The 23,885-nt window shown below is 40.5% G+C and overlaps 1 protein-coding gene across 1 annotated transcript in view; it reads right to left on the reverse strand.

Annotated features, from left to right (window-relative positions):
• Positions 1-2,447: 2,447 nt before the first annotated feature.
• Positions 2,448-23,885, reverse strand: part of NYAP2 (neuronal tyrosine-phosphorylated phosphoinositide-3-kinase adaptor 2) — a 148,757-nt gene continuing 127,319 nt past the window's right edge. The window contains exon 7 of the mRNA XM_013944321.2: positions 2,448-2,675. Coding sequence (XP_013799775.2) covers positions 2,448-2,675 — 228 coding nt within the window. The remainder of the gene's footprint in view (positions 2,676-23,885) is intronic.

A 23,885-nucleotide genomic window follows, 5' to 3' on the forward strand; every position in this document is an offset into this window, starting at 1 on the left:
ACGTTAATGTCTGCATTGCCCCGAGAGATCTGCAAGTGCGGCGCCCGCGCAGGCCGCCGGGCTGGGGCTCTGCGAAGCATCGCCCCGGCAGCGCCGGCGCCCAGCCGGCCTGGCGAGGCTGCCGCCGCGCGGGCCTCCGCGGGCGGGCTAACCGCTTCGCACGTGGTTGCGAGAAATTCTTCTCTTGCCACATAACAAGGAAGACAACGCATAAACACTTTCTGAGTAATGAACCTGTTATCTCAACAGATTTCTCACGACCAACAAGTCGTCTTCTTTCCAGCAGATTCTGGAACTTTGCGAGATCTCTTGAGTTTTTCTTCTGCCATTTTCTTTCTTAAAAAAAAAAAGAATAAGCAGAATATACAGTTGGTGTCTTTTGGTTGTATCATGTATTCAAAGATACCTTCACAGCCTCTGTTATTTTTTATTTCTTCCGTCATTCAGGCTGTGAGGGGTTCTTTAAATCTGCATTTCAATGGCGTACCCATTCCAGCCACTGTATATTCACAACACACACAAATATTTAATATATGTGGGTATATACGTATGCACACATCTGTGGGTATATATAGAGAGATACATGCATATATACATATATATGTGTGTATACATATGCATATATACATATACAATAACGCTAATATACATACACACATATAAACACACACTTTATCTTTTACAGAAATCTCAGTTTGGACATCAAAATATACATTAGTTAGTTATAAAATATTTAAAAACTTTATTATTATTTCAGAGGCTGAAAAGAAACTACTACTGATAAAGCATTACTCAAACTCAAACTTTAGCAATATAGATTACAAAAACCTTCTAAAATTTGTTATTTTTGGTTTTTTTGATCAGCAATTATACCTGTGGCATTTCTGTCAATATAATTTCAAAGAAAAGCCAATATAACAAGAAGTTGCAAACAACACACCTTTTCTTCTCCGAGAAAATAATATTAAAATGATTGTTTAAAAGAGGGACTTCTGTGCTACCAAATTTCAGACGCATCGATAGAAATTTAAATACACAAAATATATGCCATAGATTTTTTTTTTTTTTTTTTAACTCCTTAGCAGTACAAGTTTCCCTCATTCTCAACAGACCCTTTTGGAAGATATTTCACTGCATGCATTTCACCCTCATAATCAGTATAAACCATCTCTTTCTCCTGTTAAAACCAGGAGGTCATAATTCTTTGGTCATGACATAATATTCTGTTAAAATGGGTGTGATATAGTAAAGGATTTTTAGCCAATTATATAAGCAGCCAGGAAGAAGAAATGGCATACGTGGGGGAACGTGCTGTGTTGGCCTCTGCTTCAAAACCACGTGAAATCCAGAGACATTTCCCTACCAGCTTTCAAGGGGTCTGAACTCCAGCCTTTACCAATAACGCAAGTTAATCTGACACAGCATAAAGTCAGGAAGTGTTGCTGGATTTAAAAATAACAAACATGTAAACATGTCACCTTAATTTTCTGGACCAAAGACAAATGTGGACAGGAATGGTGGCTGCAGAGCCCCTGCCTCAACCTGCTAAATGCCTGGTGCTCTCCTCGTCAGGGGTTGTACAGGGCTTAGTCACAGTGAACCATGGTCTCCGCTAGTCAGCTGAGCGTAATGAAGGAAGAGTTTCTGTTGCAGGCTTTTCTGCCGAGAATTTTTTTTCCTTTCTTGTCTAAATGATTATAGCTGGAGATTTTAATAACTGATTAGTATAAAACCAAGGGCAATCTAAAAGAGCAGCTTTACGAGAGAACTTGCGCAGAACACTTCATATGTTAAATGCCATTTGGACACCCACATGAAGCACTTTTATTTGCACTGTTTGCAGTTTTATTATTTCCCACCAAAACCGTCCCCTCTCCAACCCTTCCCCCGACTCCAAAGCCACGGATGCCTAACGAGCACGACTCTAGTTAACCTCTACAGCCCTAGCACCAAGTCGTTTGTACATTGTACTGTTAAACAAAACGTACAACCACATGCTTTTGTACAGAGGCCAAATCTAGGCAGGTAAGAGAAATAAAATGGTGGTGGTGGAGGGAACAGTAGAGTGCCACATAGAAAATAGTTAATAAAACAGTATAACAGTAACATTATATAGTAAAATTCTTCATAAATTTTTGAATTTTTATGTATATATATATATATATTTAAACAGTGTATTCGTTTGGGTGTTTTCAATATATTGGCAAAATATTTACATTTTGATATCTTCAGGACCAAAAAAAAATCCTGGATAAATATATATGCCTTAATCCAGTTGGAAACTTAAATCTCTCTCTTGATTGACAGGTAAGCACTGTATTGGTGTGTTTTCTCCTAGGAAGTTCACACCTGCAGGTAAGTCTTATGTTAGAGCCTTTGCCTTATTAAGAAAGCAGGCTACCTGTGCACAGCGCAGCACAGTGGCGAGGGTGTCCTCCAGGCGCCTGTCAAATTGCAGTGTCCCAGAAAACAGTCTGTTGTTTGGAATAAGGAGGAGGGCTGTATTTCTTGGTCCCAGTATTCTTTTTCCAACTTGGCAAAATAGGCATGCTGTCCTGTTTGCAGAGTCCTTTTTCTGATTTCTGTCGAGCTTTTATTTCTTTGCAGAGGCAACGTTTTTTCTCAATCATATCCAGCATTGTATTATCCCCTTGCAACCACTGCATGCATGTCACCTATTAGCAAAAAAAAAAAAAAGGAAAAAAGGGGGGGAAAAAAAAAGCATCCAAATAACTATTCAGCATAGATCGGGTACATTGGTTCTTTGCAGGGTTAACATTATTCATGTATTACTCTCATTTGTTTCACGAACAAAAAAATCTCTATGCCAACAACAGAAACAAAGTCAATCTCTACTTCCAACTACTACTCAAAGTAAAAGAATAATAAAAGGTCCCCTTTTAACTTCTCCAGAGCACTGAAGGCCAATAAAGATAAATGTTTTCAGCAAACTAGCACTATTTATTTCTGGTTGGATTTTAAATGATGGAATAGATCTTAAAAAGGCACATGGATCTTAACAATATCCTTAAGTTGTGGAAATAAAAAATTCTATCCACTCAAAACCATGTTTTATATTGCTTTCCAAATCCAATCTGTCACATTAAAAGCATAGTGTTAACACTTCTGACTATCAAGCTAAATATAACTCTATGTTAAAATTTTTTTTTAATGATTTAATGAACTCCATGTGAATTATATGGATTAACCTATCCTACTCTATAATGATATTTCATTAACTTGAAGGCACCAAGCATTTAGAAACTCCATGTTTTCATGAATGCAGAATATTTCAAAATACGATCCTGATCCAAAAACCAGACGTTAGCATGTTTAATTTTAAGTATATATCATAGCCCCTCTGAAGTTTGAAAATGTGGCTTCATTTGAGTTCAGTGGGGTGCTCACATGACTGAAAATATGTGTGACTTCAAGTGTTTTAGATTGGAACCAAAATCACTAATAGTAAACTATCTTGAAAGGGCTCATTGTATACAAGGTATACCAATATACACATTGTATACCTGCAAATCAGTAAACTTCCTCTGAAAACATACTTTGCAAATTCAAAGTGATTGCTTGAGGTTCACTACATTTATTTTCCACATTTGTCATAAATTTAGGATTTGTGTTAATAAATGCATGCCATACATTTGCAGGGCCTGCTTAAGTAGCTCTCTGATCTTGTCATGAAAATGCACATGTACGGTAATACTTTGACAGCATTTTATGACTCATGAAGGAAATCTGTGTTTATTATTAAGACTATCTATCTGAGCATATTTAATAATGCACATGCCTTTCCTTCACAAATCTTAAAACACTAAATCTGTGTGCATACACCAAGCTCCTAGCATTGGGGACTGGTCTGCTTAGAAGCCAGCAGAGAAACTTTCATGGACCTCAGTGGTTTTTGTGGTCAGCTTGAAATGTGTTTAGCATTTATCGATAAACCGATAGAGCAAATGTTCAGATTCATAGCAGGAAACAGAGCAAAAGGAATAAATGTGAGCAAGAGTACCAGAAGAAGTAACAATGTAAGATGTGCTCAAACACAAAAATAAACAGAACAGAAATACAGAAATACAGAAATAGGTATATTTTTTCAAATCCCTGTGTAACAAAAGGTTTTTAAGGTGTGACACAGAAGAATTTCAGGTAAAATTACCTTTATACTGAAATAAAAGCATTTTTATCCTACCTTATATACTGGATAGTACTTTGTGTAGAACAGGTTTAAACCACAAGTTTTGTCCTTGAATATACTCAAAAATTTAGATTTATGTAGGCAACATATCTATAGCATATCCTCCTAAATGGCTGAGCTAGAAGTCTTCTATAAGACTACTGTGCCTTATCTTTGTATTTGAATATTCAGTTTTCACTTTAGGAATGATCTATCATGTACTGCAGGTCTGAGACATGTCCCCCATGGAAACTGTGAGACCTTCTCTCTTTGGGTGTCTAGGCCTGATCCAAAACTTACTGATGGAAACGGAGATCCTCATTCCCAACCCCCAGCTCCACTTCCCAGGTCTTTGGACAAGACTCTACCCAAGACAGATTTCCTGCCACTCTATTCAACGGAGATGTGTTACTACTTACGCAGCAGTGTCTTCATTTTTGCTGGGTCCTCCTACGTGGGGCAGGGCAGGTACGCAGTCTGCACACAGTTCATTAAACAAAATATTCACAACACACCGCTGCATACCAGCTTCTGGGCAGAATTTGACCACAATAGTGCTTGAGTGTTGGTTTCTTCTACAGGCATTGGGAAATCCCTTCTCTTTTACAATCCATCAGGTAAGCCAACAGAGCACGCGCTAATACCAAATCCTTACAGCTTGCTGTATTCTTCCGTTACCACGCATCAGGAAGCGCCGTCAACTGCACGTACGGTGGTTATCAGGAGGGTATTACAGCCACGTCATCCACACTCTCTCTCTGTTGTACTACACTCAGTACTCCTGCCAACACAGTATCTTCTGCTAGCTAATTTACTTCACGGGATTCAAGGGGACGTAAGTAGGATTTTGACATGCTAAGCCCCAAAATACCAATTGCAACTTCCCAAAGATAGAAATGGTGTTGCAGAATATAGCAGTTACACAGACACTCTGCCATCCCCTGCAAAACAGCAGCTAAAATAAACCTAAGTGTAGGCAGCTCCAATATCCTTTCTTATAGCAGCCACCGTACTGTGTAGCAGTTAGTGAATCATTTATTATGAAGAATTTATTTGAGTTTTTCCACTTCCCGGTACACAGATTTTCAAGACAAATTGTGATCTTTTTTAATGTTCTTTTTGTTTGCCAGCTAAGTTTTGCACACCATTATCTTCTTAAATGTACCATACACATGGCACATTCCTCTCCTATAATCACATTCAGGTAATGGCATGTGCAGTGTGAAGGGCCAGAACTGGTCTGTGCAATGTCATTTGCTAAACTAGACCAAGTGAACACATACAATGTTGAAAGACTTGGGAAAAAAGGTTTAAAAGTGAGAACAAATGTTAATGCTTGATATTTTTGCCCATTTCTAGTGTTAATGTGCAACAAAATAAAAAAGCACTGAGCAAGAATGCCTACATCTTGGAAATTGCCTGTTTGCAATAATAGATTAATGAACCAGATATGACAATTATCACATTGCCAATGCATAATCCTGAAGAGTGTGAACTGAATTTGCAGTGTGTCCTAGACAAACTTTGGGTGCTAAGGCTCACAAGCCAGCACAGCACTCAACACAGCTGTTTAATCATGTCAGTAACCCTCGATGACTTCTGCAGGGCTACTGAGCTGTTTAAAGCTAATGTGTTTAATGTAATGGAATTAGGCCTAATCCTTTCTATTGCTGAACTGATGGAGATCACACTTAGTTCCAGGACTAATTCTTTTCAGATCCTCCTTCCTTTCTGGCTTCAGCCTCCTCTGGTCATGCACCAGGTTGCTAATATCACTGCTATATCAGGCCAAGGGATTTGTTCAGTGTGAGACACAAAAATTAATGATATTACAAGTTAATATATAGAAAGAAGTACAGAAGTGCAGCTTTCACATTATACAGCTATACGGCTCTCCTGTTCCTGAAAGATCCAATAGCACATGAGGAACCATACATTCACTGCAGCATGTCAGAGCTTGGCTGCAGACATGGACATAGACGGACAGGCACAAAACCCATCAGCATGGGCAGTGACAGCCAACGAGATGCAGCACGGGGAGAGGTAAGCTGCTTGATTTTAACCAAAGAGTTTGGCCTATTCTTACTGAAAAGGGAAGAAAGAGCCAGCATCTCTCTAATGCTAGGCTTGTAAGAATGGGAGGGACCTCCTGGGGACTCCAGGCCTCTATCAGAAACTATGTCACATGATCTTTTATGAATTATGAAATTTGCTGATTTCATGATGGATTTGATGGATTTTTCACTCAGGAAATTGTCTTGGTCTAAGACACAACTTTTGTTCAAAACCAGAGGGAGCAAGACAGCAAAGGAAAACACCATCCAAAGGCCCAAAAGCTGGGGCACTCACCTAGGACTTGTTGGAAGTAGGCTCAGATCCTTGCTCCTAAGCAGGCAGTGAAAACTGCATGATAGCCTGGTGTGTAGAAACCTTACGGGAATGTAGAGGGTCGGATAAATTCTCTCATCTGAATGTGACTGAGTACAAGTATAAATGAGGATGTCTCATCGGTTAGTGAGTTCCTGGTAAACACACCAACCCTTCAATTCTTCATTCTTCTCTAGTTTTCCTCAAAAAAAATTTTAAAGCAAATGTTTTTTCCAAAGCTGAACATCAACAACAAAAAGCAGAAACCTCTTCTACCATGCAAAACTAAATTCTTCTATCTAGTTTTAGTCACCAGCTTTCTGGAAGGGCTTAGGAAAAGTCAATCTATGTTGCCACCTCACTTTTACTATCCGCCCTAATTTTTCTGATATTTATAGCCCCAAAACAGTGGAAGTGAATTACATTAAGATCTGTCAAATAATGTCAGATTCTATACTGGCAGTGCCATAGAACAAGAAATAATATTATAAAATCATCTTTCAACTAAGAAAAAACAACTCTGTAATGCCAAAAAACCCCTCTAATGCCAACATTACACTGATTTTAGGTATACAACTAACAAGCTTCCATTAAAAGGAAATGAGGCATTATTTGTTAGAGGAGCTTGCTGAAGTAAGATTTACCCTTTTCCTAGACACCTCTTTCTGACTTTTCTTTCATCACCTTCTTCCTCACAGCAGTAGGACTTGGAGAAGGCAGTAATAGGAGTTTATGCAGCAGCCACAGCAGTATGGGAAAGACACTTTGCAAATTCAGGTGAAATCTGTGGTCCATGTTAATGGCAAAACGGCTGCTGCCTTCAGTAAGATGGGAGAGGCTGCGGGTGTCAGTGTGGTGCTCACTCGCCCCAGGCTACCGGCAGGAACAGCAGCACAGCTTCACTGCATCTCCCTTTCCGAGCCACCTGTCCATGAAGCAGCTTCAGGGCTTTCATTCAAATGCACATATGCATATAAAAAAATCAGTCAAAAAGAAAACTTCATCCATCCCCAAAACACAATGCAAAATATTTTGTCTAAGAAAACCTCTACAAGTAGAAAATAGAGCCCAAAACACCAGTTCTGGGGAGTGTTTTAATGCTTTATGAGTATCTGAGAGGCCAACTAGTTTCCTTCTCTACAAGGTATAACTGGTACTTTTTTTGTGTGTAGGTGTCTCCATGAGCACTGGGCCTGTCTTCATTTGTTCTTACATCACTGGACTGAAATTTTGAATTATTCTAGAAAGATAAATAGCAGTCCCAATGGTTTACAAATATATGTATTGGTTAAATTAGATGCCTGAGCTACATCACAGAACTGTCTTTGAACAGAGGTTTGACAGAGAAAATATTTACAGTTCAATCACTCTTGAAGGACAATTCCTGTACCTAGAGGTCAGTACACTCATCAGCTCTCTGCTACATCAGAATTTACTGAGAAAAACTCATAATCCCAGTGAAAAAAACAAAACAGGCTCTGTGAAATAGTCGTGGTCTTGGGAACCGCCTGGTGTCACAGCAGACTATTTCTATCACTAAAGCCAGGCAGGGGCTTTGCCACGGGCTCCACTCCATGCTGCACATCTCATCTGCTCCCAGCAAGGTGAGGCTGGAGCTGCTCTAACAATCTCAGAGAGACACTGGATTCACACAAGTGCCCAAAATACAGATGTTTAATGCAAGAAGAATAAATATGAATGAACATAACTCCCTTTTCTTAACTAATATGATAATGGAATAAAGATAGAAGAAAATATTCTCCAGTAACATAATTATACAGCTACTGATAGATATTACTTTCTACACTTGTTAGCCATGGTCATTAAGTGTACAAATTGTATCTTTATGTTGGTGACTATTCAAAGAATGAGATATGACTTTTTGGCCCTTCAGGAATTGGACATTCAACATAAGGAACATGACTCAAAGTGCATTAATACAGTGCATGTACAGTTTTTTATAAGTTACTAAACTCAGGTATGCTACTAAAAAAAATAAGGAAACATCTTTAAGCTATATACATGCAAAACTATCCCAGTATAGAGAAGCATAGTCTTTCCAAAAGCAAAAACATGAGAGGAGCAAAAAGAAAAACATGGGAGCAGGACTGAAAATAAGCAACGAAAAATTCTCAGTGCCAGGCCTGGGACTCTGTTTCTTAAGTGTAATAAATTTTGCTTGCTCATGTCTGACAGACAAATAGATACATGAATACGAAGACAGATAATGGTCTCTCTTGATAAAAAGACTTACGTGATAGGTAAGTCCCACTCAAATCTTATTGTCATGAACTGAGTCCCATGTAACTTGACGGTATTTTGCCAGCAATGAGAAAGAAGAACATGCAGGGAGTGAGTGCTTAACTCAAATCTGAAGTGCATCTCCTCTCTGTTGATTCAGGGGCAGCTCAGAGGCCTGTGCTCCCAACCTGGGCACTTCTCTGAAGTTATGCCACAGGGTCTAAGTGCTGGCAGGATAAATTCATGCTAACTCCCTGTGCTGAGAGGCATTTCAGGCAACATTTCATTGAAAGGTGCAATGTAATTTTCACAAGAGTGTCCGTGAAAATATGTGCTGCTAAAAATCCCATGGTGGGGAAGTGAGTTTTGAAATATCATAAGCAGCTCTATTACTAGTCACTAAGTCAGAAAATGTTGAACCTTTTTCGTTAATTTTTGAATTTTCTAACACTTGAATTGACCACCTGATATTTCCTACTCTGGACACTTCCACGAATGGGGGTTTCTGTGAAAGCTCTGTTGAACTCCAGGTGACTTAAACAAAGTATTTTCCACTACGGCTCAAGATGAGGGCTTCAGACAATGCCGTGCCCCGTTCTGATGCTTCTCCTTGTGACACCTTTGCCGGTAAGTTCTTGGTTTGCCTATTGCAAATGCTGCTGGTTTGTTTGAAGTGGCATTGGAAGCTCTGGGCAATAAGAGGGACCCATGATTCAGGAGGTGTTTCCTTAATTTTTTTCCTAATACTGTAGATTCGCACTTACATTGCTGAAACTGTACAGGTTATGGGGCTGAGGAGGAGGCTGTTCTCTTCTGGTCCTTCTGAGTGTCTTCCCTCTCCTATCGGATGGGCAGGGGGGCTGACTCTTCATTTACAGGAAGGGTGGGGAAAACCAAATAATGCGTATGTGATCATGGATGTCATGTACAAATATCCTTTTCTTCATGACAACTGTATAATTAAAATGAAAGCCCAACAGCTGATGTGAGGCTACAACAAAGTGATCTTAAACCAACACAAATTAAAATGAAATAAAAATATCAACCACATTTGGAAGAAAATGATGAGAAATGCCTCCTGTATCTGAAAACAAAGCCATCTAGGAAGAGTGCAATCTATGAGCAGTGCTACGTATTGCTGAGCAGAGCCAAGCATGCTGGTTTGTTTTGGCAGGCTAAAAAGAAGTGAAGAAGAAAGGCTTTCTGAAAGCCACTTACCATCCTCTGTGAGCAAAAGGTACTCCCTCCCTCTTGCCTGCTCTGAGACAGGAGTTTCCAAACTCTCTTTCCCACTGAACCTCTTGATGGCACCTTCTCTGATGCGGATGGGTCCCAGCCATCTGGCCAGGTAAGGTATTTCCACTCGGGAGGGTGTGAAATCCCACTCCTAGGCAGGTAGCTGTGTGCCACGGGTGCAAGCGGCAGAAGGCCAAGTTACGTAGCAACAGTTACTTCATGATCTGTTATCTGATACTCTTAGCTTGACGCAGAGATCCTCTTAGCACACATTTGCAAAAGGGAAGTTGTCCAATGTGGAAGTTCAGCAAGAATCAGGTTTCAAAAAATCTGAGAAGTGAGATCCTTACCCATTTGAAGCCAACAGGAATTTGCCCACTCACTTCACGGGTCCAAGAATTTGACCAAAGTTTATTCAAACAAATATTAATAAAAAAGCTCAAATGTTTTAAAAAGCCTTCTGAAGAGAACTTGGAAAATTACGTTGGACAGGTTTTCTTTTGCTAACCATTAGCTATAGCCAATGCACTGCAGCTGAATGCTGTTAATTCCAGTGGCTGTAAGAGCTGGTAAGTGAGGGTAAATCTACAGGCTGCATCTGCAGCCATTTCTTTATCTCTGACAGAGGTACTCTGGAATAATATTGACATAAAAGACAGCATAATTTGGCCCAGGACAGGTAGTCATTCATATAGCTCTGTACTGCTAATCAGTTCTCCTGTTACTGTTAAATTCAAAACAACAATTGGTTATTAATACAAAGGTGATTAAAAGTAACAGCATGTTCAGGAACACACAGCATGTGCAATGTGAGCTGTGAAAACAGACACTCTCGGTGAGATTAGCAGTGCGTGGCAACGTCCCCCCGGGAACACTGGAGAGTGTCATTGCAACCTCTTCTCTAGACGTGTCGGAGGTGTTTTCTAGAAGGTGTTCGATGTATGTCAGCAACCACATTAAATGATGCCTGTGCATTCACGTACATATATCACAATCACAAGTATACACCATCTGCTGAGCACTACCACAAACTGCCCTTCGTGTGCTAACAGCCACAAATTCTTTTTAAGAGACACAAGCAACCTCACTATTTCCCCTTGAATAGTATGGGATATTAACTGAAAGAGACATAAATAAAACTATACCAATGGCCTGTATTAAGCATATGTTTTTATAGACTTTGATAGTAGTACTAGTACACTTCTGATTGACACATATAAAATACTGAAGTGTAAGAAAACACACACATTTTCTATTTCCTGAAGGACTTTCCCTCTGCATTTCTAACGCAATACAAGCCATTATAAGGCAATTTTCTATTTTTGTTCACATAGCAACTTCTCTAATGTTACTGGCACAGATTTGGAAGTAAAAGTTTGCCAGTTAAGCTGTGTTATGTCGGCTGTTGCAGGAATAATGTAGGTGTTATTATCACATAGTTAGTTGTTAGCATCTTGGTGTTAGAATCCAGGCGACAACGGTTTTAAGCACCTTTGGGAAAGGATTCCCCCAGTGCACCAGTCTTTAATTTTAACAAAATAGCTGGCTGGGAAGGAACACTTCGTAATCTTACACTGTATATTTAACATTAAAAAGTTCACTGACAACTGCTATTTCAACATAAAAACTGCATATGCATCGTATTTTAGGGCTATTTCTTATTGTGACACAGAAATCCCTGTGTTTCATGTTTTAATTTCTGTTATTTTAAATTTCTAAACTTCTGAAAACATGTTTTCTTACAAACTGCTTTCTTCTACTACAGTAAAAACAATAACCAGAGTGCCTATAAAAATTGTTTTACTACTTAATGCAGACCCTGTAATTATATGATGCAATATCCAAACAAAGCCCTGGATGCCTTTCTCCAATACAAGCCTCACTACAAGACTGACTGCACTGTTACATGCTGTCGCCTCACTGCTTTCCCACTTTGAAACAAGTGACAAGAATCCTTGGAACTCCAAGAATTCCAGAAGATTCAAGCTTATGAAAAATTAATAGTTATCTGAAAATTAAATTAGCAAATCATTTGTAAACCATTAGTATCTCTGATCCCAGGCCTTCAGTTTCATGATTCATTGTTTCCAATTACTAAATGTCACTGTTACTTTATACAGCATCAGCGCTGCACATAGGACTTCACCTCAAATTTTCCAGTTATTCTCAGACTACTGCTGAGGCTATCAATAAAGCAAACTTTAAATGATAAAGTCACCATTCTGCATTCCATTTTTATACTGGCAATCGATCCAACAAGGGATCCTCCTGATCTTGCATTATTGACATATTTGAAAACATGCATTCTTATCTAAGCTAGTTTTTTTTTACACCAAACAACTCTCTGAAATATACTGCTTGACCTGTTATTTAACATATCCTGTAAAAGCTAGTATTTTTAAAACAAGAGTTTGTAGAGCAACTATTACTCAGGATATTGTGTAAAGCTGTCTCATGCATCTCATTTATGCAGTGGATCATCACAAAGTGCATTCCTATTGAGGCTATTCATGAAAAATCAAAGCTTAAGCTTAGCATTGCTCAGCAATAAACACAGAACTCAGGCAACCCACCATGATACATCCTTTCGTTCACTGTAAAATAGAAAGGAAAATTCAATATCGTGTTAGGTCAATTACAGGAGTGACAAAGGACAGAATACCCAGGCTTTGCTAACGTTAAACGATGCAGAGCTTTCCTGTAAGTGCATTTTGCAGTATAGCACCTGCAGTGTAACACTCTCCATGTTTCAGACTTCATTAAGACTTCAGAAGGGGCTACTAAACCTGGCTGTCTACCTCTTCCTTTTGCTCGCACTACTCCACTGCATGTGTCGTGTAGCTGCTCATGAACCAGTTTGTCTTAAAACACTTGGAGAGTTTGAGGCAATGACCTTAATGACCACTCCAGCTAGCCCTGCCTATGACTCAGTACCACATCCACAGTATAAAACACCTGTAATTAGTGTTTCTTAATCTAAATCACGGTAGTTTTATTCTAAATCTCATACTCAGATGAACTGCCCGTCCCCCTTTGGGCCCCGCTTCGATGGAACGTGGAGCAGTGAGAGCTGCTGATGGTCAAGATCCTCTTCTCCTTAGGATCCAACCTCTGTGGACAACAAAAGCTCTGACTACCAGGGAGCTGAAGGCAGCAGGATGCACGCTCTACATCATTGTTTCTTGTCACCCACTAGTGGCCAAGAAGGACACAGAAAATGAATTTGGAAGAATGAAAACCAGTGGAAACTAGACCAAGACTGGGGAAGAACTAAGAGAAAGTGGACATTGAGGCCAAGTCAAAAGTTATAGAAATGTGACATGTGGAGACACCACAATTAGGTTCATTTAGATAGGTTCCAAATTTACTGGACCTAGTTTTATCCAAGCTAAAACACATAGATGAGCTTCAGCATTCTTCCTATTGATGTCAGTACTAGGACTTCCACTTTCTTCTGTGGGAGGAAGTTTGTACTTATGAGCAACAAGCATCTCTCCCAAGGACCAGAGCCATGACTTGCATTTCATGCTCAAGCATGGTATCAATAAAAAGCATGAAAATTAGTTTATAACAACACCACTATTTTGTTCCTTTACTAAAATGATGCATTATTTATTCCTGCAACTGCAGATGAAGATTTAACTGCCTTTTACTACTGTGACAGCTAAAGAACCTCCTTACACTGTTTTTTCAGCAAAGCCTCTCTTTAAGTCCTCATATTTTTCTAGTATTTTCTAGTGTTTTCAATAAAATGGTCACAAGAATCATTTAAAAATTAAAATGATCAGAATAATATATGGAGGGAGAATGCCTCAGCACTGAAAGGGCTAGTGCCTACAATTTCTCTTTCTTATTAGGTGATCTAAACACACAACTACCTCAGATACAGATTATGAAGTTGTTTTACAGATAGGAAATTTGAAACGTGCTCTTACATTTCTCCTTTTTTAATTGTGAAATTGAGTCAATGGTCACTTTCTTATATTGAATGCCATTTCTCAAGTATTGTATAAGTTATATGGGGGAAGAAAGATAATACATGTCTGAAAAATGACACTGTTCAGAGATGATCGTATTCTTGTACGTGGTCATACCTGTGTTTTTATAGACGCATAAAACATGACTACAAGACAGAGATTTCCACGTATAATTCACTACTAAAGCCAATTTGAAATGTACTTAATGAATACATACTACAGTGATACACTGTACTGAAAGCTTCGAAAGAATCCTAAATTCTGAAGATTGTAAGAGCCTTCCTTGGCACGAGATGCCACATCTACTCTAATTTCACACAAATGCATTTAATCAGGAATTGCTAAACAACATAGTACCCAAATCTAATACAGACATGACTTATCAACACATAGAATAACTGAAATACAGGCAAGAAACTAAGACTGGCACCCACAAGCTTTAGAAGATGGGATTCATTGAGTGCAGTGGTTACCTGTATCTTACTTCTGCTTTTCTATTTAAAAGGCAATCACCAAACGAATGACACTTGCTGATACAACATGTGACACTGATTTGGCATTAATGCAACACACTAAGCCACCAACACCGGTCTGCTAGACTAGGGCTTTGCTTGCAGGGTTCCCACACACAGGTGACCAGGCAGCACTGCCCACAACCTGTGATAGCACCGTGGGTGCAATTCAAGTTCAGGCTTCCAAAGCAGAGATTTAAATATCTATCTTAAAAGGAAGGGCTAAAGACAAAGAATGACTAACAAAATATTCAACTTCGTATTAACCTATACACACATATTACCTGTAACATAAGGGAACAAATTGCTAAGCAGCAAAGAAAGGCTGTTTTTCTCTGTCAGGTTTGTGTTGATGCAGAAATCAAACAAGAGCCATCATCTGATTATTATTAATTAAAAAAAAAAAGAATAATGCTATTGTATTTTCTCCTTTTTGCTACTTTCTGCTTTGACCCTGTTGTAACTTATAGAATTGTGATTATAAACCCCGGACACTAAATGCCCTTTTCCAGATTGTAAAAAGGACATAGGCCTTAAAGACCCAACCCACGAGTACATTTGTATTAATTACCACTGACTTGAAAAGGCTTAAGTTCAGGCCACTGGCCCATAAACACCAAGCTCGATTCACGGAATGTGCCCTTTCCCCATACTATTTTTTGTTGAGAAAAAACAGTCCTTGGACCTTTCATTTGTAGCTTATGAGTGAAACAGGAATTTGCTGTTGTCCTGTGTGAGGTCAGAATTTAACCCTGTAAGTTTAAAGAAAAAAATGAAAAGGATTTTCTATTATGTGATTTTATTTGGGGTGAAGGTTCTTTGTAACAGCGGCTTGGTCATGCTAAAAATTCCTTAGTATTTCCTGTATAAAAATTTGTCTTCTAAGATTTTTCTGAGTAGCTGCTGCCACTCTGCTGCAGCAACTTACTATGCACTGCGACTGGTCTGGCTGGATGAGATAAGATCATAATATTAACATTAACAGGAAGCAAATTTACCGCTCTTCCAGATAATTAGGTCTCATACAGAAACACATATGATTATCATAGAAGCTCCAATTCAGTGAAGAACTTAAAGACATTCTCAATTGGAAAATATATATTAAATGTCTTCTTGATTTAGAGGGATACTTTGCTGTTTAAAGAAAAGCCTGTGCTTTGCTGGGTCAAGGCCAGGTAGCTGAGCCTACATACAGCTGTGTGCTGATTAACTTTACAAAGGGCTAACAAATGATTGTTAGCTGTTTTAATAAATGCCTAATAATTTTTATATATTTACTGTGGCCTGCAAAGAAGTAGTTTGAAACCATAGCTGACTAACACAGTGCCTGTAATGTCCTTATAAAATGGACTCATAAAGTATGATATTTTCATATGTTTCTAAGGCTCAGCTGCACTGGAGAGACTTGTCTTTCCAGCCTGAGGAAGGTCCTTGTCCAGCCAGTATTTATATGTGCAAGATTTTATGGACATGGGTTGTCCCTCAGATTTATTGAAGTCCCTTTGTGAAAAGAGATAGAGTTTTGGAGGAGGACAGCCCAACTGGTTGAGGGCATATCTAAACCTAGAAACACTTGACCAACATAAGACACAGGGAAACAAAACAGCAGAACAGGGCTATTATCAAACATTTTTCAACCACAGAAAGCACTTGTGAGAAACACAAGTATCTTCAGAATTTGGGGCTGTTAAAATAATTTTTTTGAAGAACTGGAAAACTTAAAATGACTAAAAATAATCATCTTTTAAAGTTCTCATTTAAAATACACAACATTTTTATTTTCATAGTTTAACAAGACAAAATGAGAATAAAAGTAGGTTATCAAAAGTGGGTGCTGGCATTCATACTTTTTTATAATTGGCATACACATAATGTATATGAATAGCCACACATTTCTAGTGAAAGACTATGAACAAACACACATACATATACATAGATATATAAACATACTATACATACATACATGAGTGAATATACATATTTATGTGCATACAGTATACAGACAAGATACTATACAGGTACAGTAAGTGCAATATACTGTATAAGGCTATACAAACATCGAAAGATTCTGGTGAAATGATGCCAACCACGAGAACAAAGCTCGAATGACTGGTGATTTAACACAGATGGTGGGGAAAAACCTTGCTGCTCCGTGTCGTGTTTTATGCATCAGGCACACACGGTTCGAACAGAAAACATGGTACAATACATTCAGTTCATATATAAAAAAAGGTAAGACAAGTGGGAGTGCATGGAGGTAATTGAAATGTGTATGAGCAGACAAATAAGGTTGTTCTACCTAGAATACACATTTGTGTTCATTTACAGAGAATGCCTATATATAAACCCATGCTTTCATGAATTCATGCCATTTTTTATTTCTATTTTTTCCTTTAAGAATATTATAAAATTCTTGCCCTGAGTTAAACATAAATACACACAAAAAAGGAAGGGAAAAAAAAGGAAATTGCATGCTTTCTTTCTTTTTTTTTTTTAACCAAGGCACAATGTCTTCAATAGTGGTTGCAACACCATTTGAAATCAACTTAGCAGTTGTTATTGTTCTGGTACTGCTTCCTTCTTAATGTGACTGAACTAATTGTTTGCACACAAAAGTCTCAGAACAAGTTTTGAAGTGAATTTACAAGTTTTTGAAGAGAATAAGTAAATTATTTGAGAAACGTCTTAAAGAGAGATTCCCTGAAGAGGAAGGCATGTTACCAAATGGAATTCCTTTATAGGCAATTTACTGATGTTTAGGCTGAAATTATTAATATCTCTCTTTAACATAAATTACATCGCATTTGTTTCATTTTATTCTAACTTGCTACTTACTTTTTTTGCAGGACCACATACAAAGCTGTAAGAGCAGCTAAAAATGAGATGAACTTGCAGTTAATTTTTAGTTTCTCACTGTGGGCAGGCCAGGACAGCGATCCCAGGAACTCAGTGTCTTACCAGCTGCCCGAGGAACAGCCCGGCTACGTTCGCTCGACGAAACCGCGAGGCTTTTGAGGCTGCCTGCTGGCGAGGCAGCACACCGGCCCGTCTCCTCAGCCTGCCCGAGGCTCTCGCAGGAATACGAGGTATTCCCCTCAGCCGGTTTCCAGGTGCGTGCCGTCCCCGTGCCCACCGTGCCCGTGCCCCACTCCAGCCCCAGGCGGCGCGGTCCAGGCGGAGACGCCGCGGTGGGGCCAGAGCCCTGGCTCCCGGTGCAGGGCCCGGCGCGGGGCATGGCACGGCATGGCTCGGCTCGCCCAGTCTCGCGCCGCCCTCGCGGCACTGCTGCCGGCCCCGTGCGAAGCCTCTGCAAGTAGCAGCAAGAGCAGGGGAGCCCCAGCGCATCTGCCTCCACGCGGCAGCTGCTGGGCTGCTAACGTCTAAATTATGAATATCCTTCCGCACACTGGCCACACTGCTGCAACGTGCCCCATGGTCCAGCGACAGTCCACACAGCTCCCTCCCGCAGGAAGGCTGCGCTCCTCTCCCTGCACGCGTGGCAACTGGGGCACAAAGTGCTGCAGCGTTTTGGTGTCCAGCACGGGCGCAAGTTTCCATGGGACAGAGGCACCTGTAAAAAGGACCTAATTGCAAAGCACTGGGCAGGACTTCAACTTATTATGGGACTAAGTTCAGATTTCAGTGATGTGCAAGCCCTTCTGCTCAGAGTGCAACGTCACCGCTGGTACAGTAAGCATGGCCAGTATCTGCCAGCTGCTCTGGGACTCCTCAGGGGCTGCTGTTCAGCACCTCCGAGGGATCAAACCGATCATGGCCAGACCATACAAAAGTCCACGGGCATGAAGTGAGCCGCTGGGTTGCTGTCCTGTCCTGAGTGAGCTCAGAAGCATCAGAAGCAGGGCACCCCTTCCCTTCGTGGCTCTTTCTTCCTCGTCTCCTCTCTATTGTCTTTCCTTTTTCTTGATAAAAGCATTACATGTGCCTGAAGGAGGAGGTGATGATCTGCTTTAAGCCTGAGAAACTATTTCCTTTCCCTTACAATTAAGCATGTACAAAGGGCTAGATCTGCCTGTCTTCTTGTCTTCCTACCGGTAGCCTGCACTGGACTTCTCACTGACTTCCAGGGCCTATCCAGTATAACCTGCCTCTCAGGGAGCGACATCCTAGATTGTGCTGCACCGCCTGGGGCCTCCTTCCCCGCAGATTTCTCTGTTAAGCTAAGGCTATTTTTCAAAGTGCTGAAACACACTGTCCTCACTCTATCAAATACAGGCACAACATAACAACCCTCCTGACGTCACAGACCACATAGATGAGATCTTTTCATGCCTGTCTGCTTCCCTTTAAAAGAATAATGTTTACTCCCAGATCTGAGAAACAACCACGTAAAGATGGTCAAAAACTTTTGAGAGGAAAGTGAGAAGCCTCACAAACACTGCATTTCCTTCTTTGTCAAAATATTATTGTATTTGAAAAGTTTCAACTATCTCTGTGAGGGAACAAACGTCCTTCTGTACTGTCAAGCTTACAAAACTCATCCAAGAACAAGAAGAGATCAGCCTAAGAGAATGGAATATCCTTCCTCCTACTCCCTTCATCATACCTTAAATAGTGGCAGTCAAGCTCATACTTGAGGGATGAGGAAAGGTATAAAGAAAGAATTTAGGCCTAGTTTTCAGAGACAGCAAGATCTGATCATTCTGTTCCCTACAACTGATATTTGCTTTCTGTGGAATTACTTTCCCTAAAGCTGACCTGCTCACTGCTTCCCCCTGTCACATGTCTCATCAGTGCCAAAAACTAGCTCTTTTTAACTGGTGTCCTCAAAGGCCATGAAGAGCACTGTCACCTTTGGAGAACAAGCAGCCACCTAAGACGAGTGTTGCTGCTGTGCCTTCACAGATCAGCGTGTGCCTGTCCCATAGGTCTGATGGCTATTTGTGCCTGCAAGGCCAAGCCAGAGCCTGATGCTATTGAGTGCTACAGCAAATGAGAGCCATCAAAACTAAGCATGGGCCTTGGGATCTCCCACGGCCACAGGGCAAGCTCAGATATTCCCTGGGACTGGTTTTGCCTGCACTGTGACTCAGGCAAGGCTCCTCTCCAGCGCAGCGAGAGCCTCAGAGTATGCACTCTCCCATGCTCCTAAACCAGAGTCCTGGCAAAGTAAGCCCCAGCAATGCAGTGACCTGCTTCTGCTGCATGACCAGACCAGCTGAATGCTGAAGAAGAAATTTTGGGACAGCAACAGCAGGGCTGCCTGCCAACAGAAGACAGCTTTGACACAATTGCTGCTTGTGCCAATCAGGCAGGAATGCCTTAGAAGTGAGGGATGAGGATGATGGATGGGGAAATTCCATCCACTTCAAGGTTTGTGTTTTCTTTCTTTCCTTTCTTTCTTTTTTTTAATGTGTTCTCTGTTTGCAGTTCACATATTTAGAAACAATTTGCACTGCTTTGGACCCATGTACTGATTATGTAAGTCCATATTCAAGCTGAAACTCCACATAATGCAACGTGGAGCCCTCCCTAAAGCATTAAAATTCTTGTTGTTGCTCTCATCCAAAATGTTGACAGCATATTTAGCTGGACTGACGACAGCAGTATTTTGCCTTCATGTGTGCAAAATATTTGTCTTTGCAGGAAAAAAGAACTATGTAAAGTAATCCAATTGCTCCCTCTCGTGGACACGGAGTTCTGCTGCACTTTGTAAAGGCCTGAAAGCATGCTAGGAAATCCAACAGTTCAAATTCTCCCAGATATTTTAGCAGTGCAAACTTCACAAAAGTGTTTGTGACACTTCTCACCACAGCTTATGCCCCAGTGCTTCTTTCTAGGTGGAGGCAATCAGCGTGATGACTTGGCTCTGACTGTTTTGTGAATATTCAACCTGAACAGGAGGACAAAATCCTGTGTCTCTGGCTGATCCAGATTTTTAAACACATACAGGCCAAGCTCTGGCCAAATCCAGACATCATTTCAAGGTAAAAGTTGTCCCATGTCACATCATGGCAAGTGCTCATGCCAAGGGTTTCTCTCTGCACCACACCCTTGACTCTATCATGCCTGTCCATCCTCCCACGTAGTACCTAGAGGAGCTTCTCCCTCCCACACTCTTCCAGAAGAGTCGAAAGCCTCATGAAATTTCTTACTTTCTCAAGATCCCTTACAGCTGTGGCTAAATCTTACACTTTCCTGCTGAGGGCAATACTTTATTTCAACTTTGTGGGCCTAAGTACCAGTTCAGCCACAGGTAGTGGGAATATCCCCTCAGAAGGAACAAGTTGGGGGGAGAAGAAGAGAGGGTAGGCTGGAGGAGAGCTGGGGCGAGTGAGTGAAAGAGAAGAAGTGGGCAAGTGCAAAAGAAAGAATAAGATGAGAAAATTGCAGTGAGGTCCCTCCTCAAAGAGTTGGGAAAGAACAGACTTCTTCCCTGCTATCGACCTGGTCTCATGACCCTTTCTCTCCTTGCTGAACAGTGGCCATCTTCAAAGGAAAGGTGCCAAGTACCTCACCTCTCCCAAATGCTTGGTGAAGAGGGTGCTCTCCCTGCTGGGGAGGGAGGATGTGGATGCAAGCCCTCCCAGAAGGAGCAGAGCCTGCAACAAAGATCTCACAGGAGCTGGGCAAGTCCTCTAGCCACCAGGCTCTTTCACAAAGCCCTGTATGTGTGGTTGAGGGCAACATTAGCAGCCTCAGAAGGTATAGACCTGATACCAAGTGGATGTAAACGCTTATGAGGTCTTTTTGGCTCCCTGTACTTCAGTAGACTCACATTGACATTGAGTCTGCATTGATTTTACAATCACTTTACGTGCTTACTTGATGAGAACTGAATTGTTCCCTTAATACAGGGGCCCCTGGCTCGCAGATACATATACCTGACTCCACCAGCCATTTGCAAAACCAGCATCAACTAAATTCAGGTCAAGTCTGCATTCATTTGTTCTCTCCTACACAGATGTCAAAGACTTCTCCACTGGACATGAGAGGGACATTTACATCATTTATGTTTCTGATAAAATTTACTTGGTTTCCTGGGTTTAGACATTCAAGTGCATTTCACTGTGTTAACAGCATATAAAATTAATTAAAATCACTGCCAAAGATATAGTACCTTGTACTCCAAATAGGTTTTGCAGTTTCTAACTTCACACTAAATCCAAGCTTTTGCAATTCCTGACAGTCACATACTTACCAACCTACTCCCATCTACAACTGCTTACTGTCTCTTTTGTTATACTGAGCTTATGAATGCCTGGGGTAGGGACAGTCTTCATTCTGCACATATTGTCTATCAAGACAGGAACCTTATTTAAGAATATGACTCTCAAAGACCACTGCAAACATTATTGTGGCAGATTCTACTGGCCAACATTAAGCAGCTTTTGGATCTACTGACTATCACAAGCCTTATTAATGGTGATGGTTAAACAGAAGGAGCAATTAAAGCCCTTCAAGGGAGTAGTTTCATAGGCAAAAATAGAAGCTATCATCCAAAGCAATAAATGGTATATAGAAAATCCAGACCAAAAACCCATGGGGCTTCTGATTACAGAGCAAGAGGCTAAAGGATTGTTTCCCACACTGTGAACATACATTTTAAATGAAGAAAAAAGATCAAGTATCAAAGAAGGAACAACCATGATCTTGGCTCTAGGAGTACAGAGATCTCGGAGGCACGGCACTGGCTGAAGGGGAAGACTTGGCATGTGCATGTTGAGAAAAGAAGAAAATGATCACTACCATCCCATGAATTGTTCCACATTTTTCTATTCTGTGTCTAAAATAACCAGTGGACTTTAAAAACTTTTGAAAATGAGAGGAAACAAGGGAGACAAGAATGAGCCACATCAGAGTGGTAGTCACCACAGTAGTTAGATTCTCCTTTTGAAGAGGGATTTGGGACGTCTTCATCTCACTTGAGATCTTTAACCTCCAGCTTAGGGGGCTGTTTTTCCCCTCTGACCCAGAAAGTATGACAGAAGTTGGTCCTTTCATTGTAACCCCTTCCGCTCTATTAGAACCATAAAAGCAGAATCATTAGTGTTGATACTAGCTTCGGCTTGTTGTCCTTGGAGGAATGCATCCAGCAAAGATTTACAGTACTGAGAGATCACACTGGCTTAGACTATGAAGCAGATATTACTTCTCTTACTAGCACACATTTTTTTCCTATTACCATTTCCCAAGTATTCCAACAGGATGAAAGAATACTTCAGAGCTCTCCACCTACCTGCAATTATTATATTTCTTTCATGTAATGGAAGTTAAAAAAAGACTGCTGCGATCAGATACGGAACAGCATGGTCTTGATTTATACATGCTCATTTTTCAGCAACAGAATTCATTAACTGGGGCAGGCAGGAGCCCAGCTCTGCTAAGAAGCCTGACAACTGAAGGGTGTTCACTGACTGAGCTGGAACTTTTGTACACTATTGCTGGGGAAAACTGCCACTTTGTGCTGAGAGTAACAGAAGAGCACAGATGCATAGTTTATGTTCACAGAGTAATTTAGAGCCCGTGTGCTTTCTGACGCACATTCGCCAACTAAAGTATGATAATGTCAATTCATTGGGGAAGTATTTTGTCTAGGTGCCTATAGCCATAATAGTAACAATATACCCTTCTTGCATTCATTAATTACAGGATGAACACAATGCTTACAAGGCATACAAGGACTATAGTATGTTTTGTATACGCAACTGAGGCCAGGGACATCAGGAACTGGGCTTGTGATTCTTAGTTTGCCCAGTACAGGATTATTTGTTTCATGCACTTAAGCATGAGACAAATACTTAGCCCCGTTGCTGAAGAGCACTCCATACCTTTCAGGATTGAACTCTAAATTATTTCTATTAAGTTCTGTAAATTTCATTCAGTGAGTTTATACTGTGCTTAAATTACAGGGTATAACTCTAAGAACACATGTGGAGAGCAGCTGAAAAGATACCAAAGCTTTTTATTTGCTGGCATATTTCCCTCTTAGCATTCTTTTATTTAGAATTGGAAGAATTAAAGTATGTGTTTGGGTTTTTTTGGCTGGAGTGCAAAATTAAATAATAGTTGCCCCTAGGATAAGGTTTAATCAGTTTTAATGCTAGATTTTTTCTTCATGGTAAAATGTGGGTGTTTCAGTCGCATTTTCATTAGTACCTAAACACCGAGGCTTAAACAAATGCTACCTAAGCTGTTGCATGGCAGAATTTGGCATTGCACCGGTGAGGTCGGTGCAAGCCTTCTCCCTCCCTCCCTAACTACAGCTGATGTGGTGCAAGGCCGTGTATGGATCTGGGACTGCAGCCAGCGAGGATGTGACCTACAGCCACCCCTTTGTGGATATGCAAGTATGGGCGAGGAAGGGCTTATTAAATTGCCAAAAAACTTTTGCACATGCTTCTTGCA

Source organism: Apteryx mantelli, chromosome 9 (genome assembly GCF_036417845.1).
Source record: "Apteryx mantelli isolate bAptMan1 chromosome 9, bAptMan1.hap1, whole genome shotgun sequence".
Lineage (NCBI taxonomy): Eukaryota > Metazoa > Chordata > Aves > Apterygiformes > Apterygidae > Apteryx > Apteryx mantelli.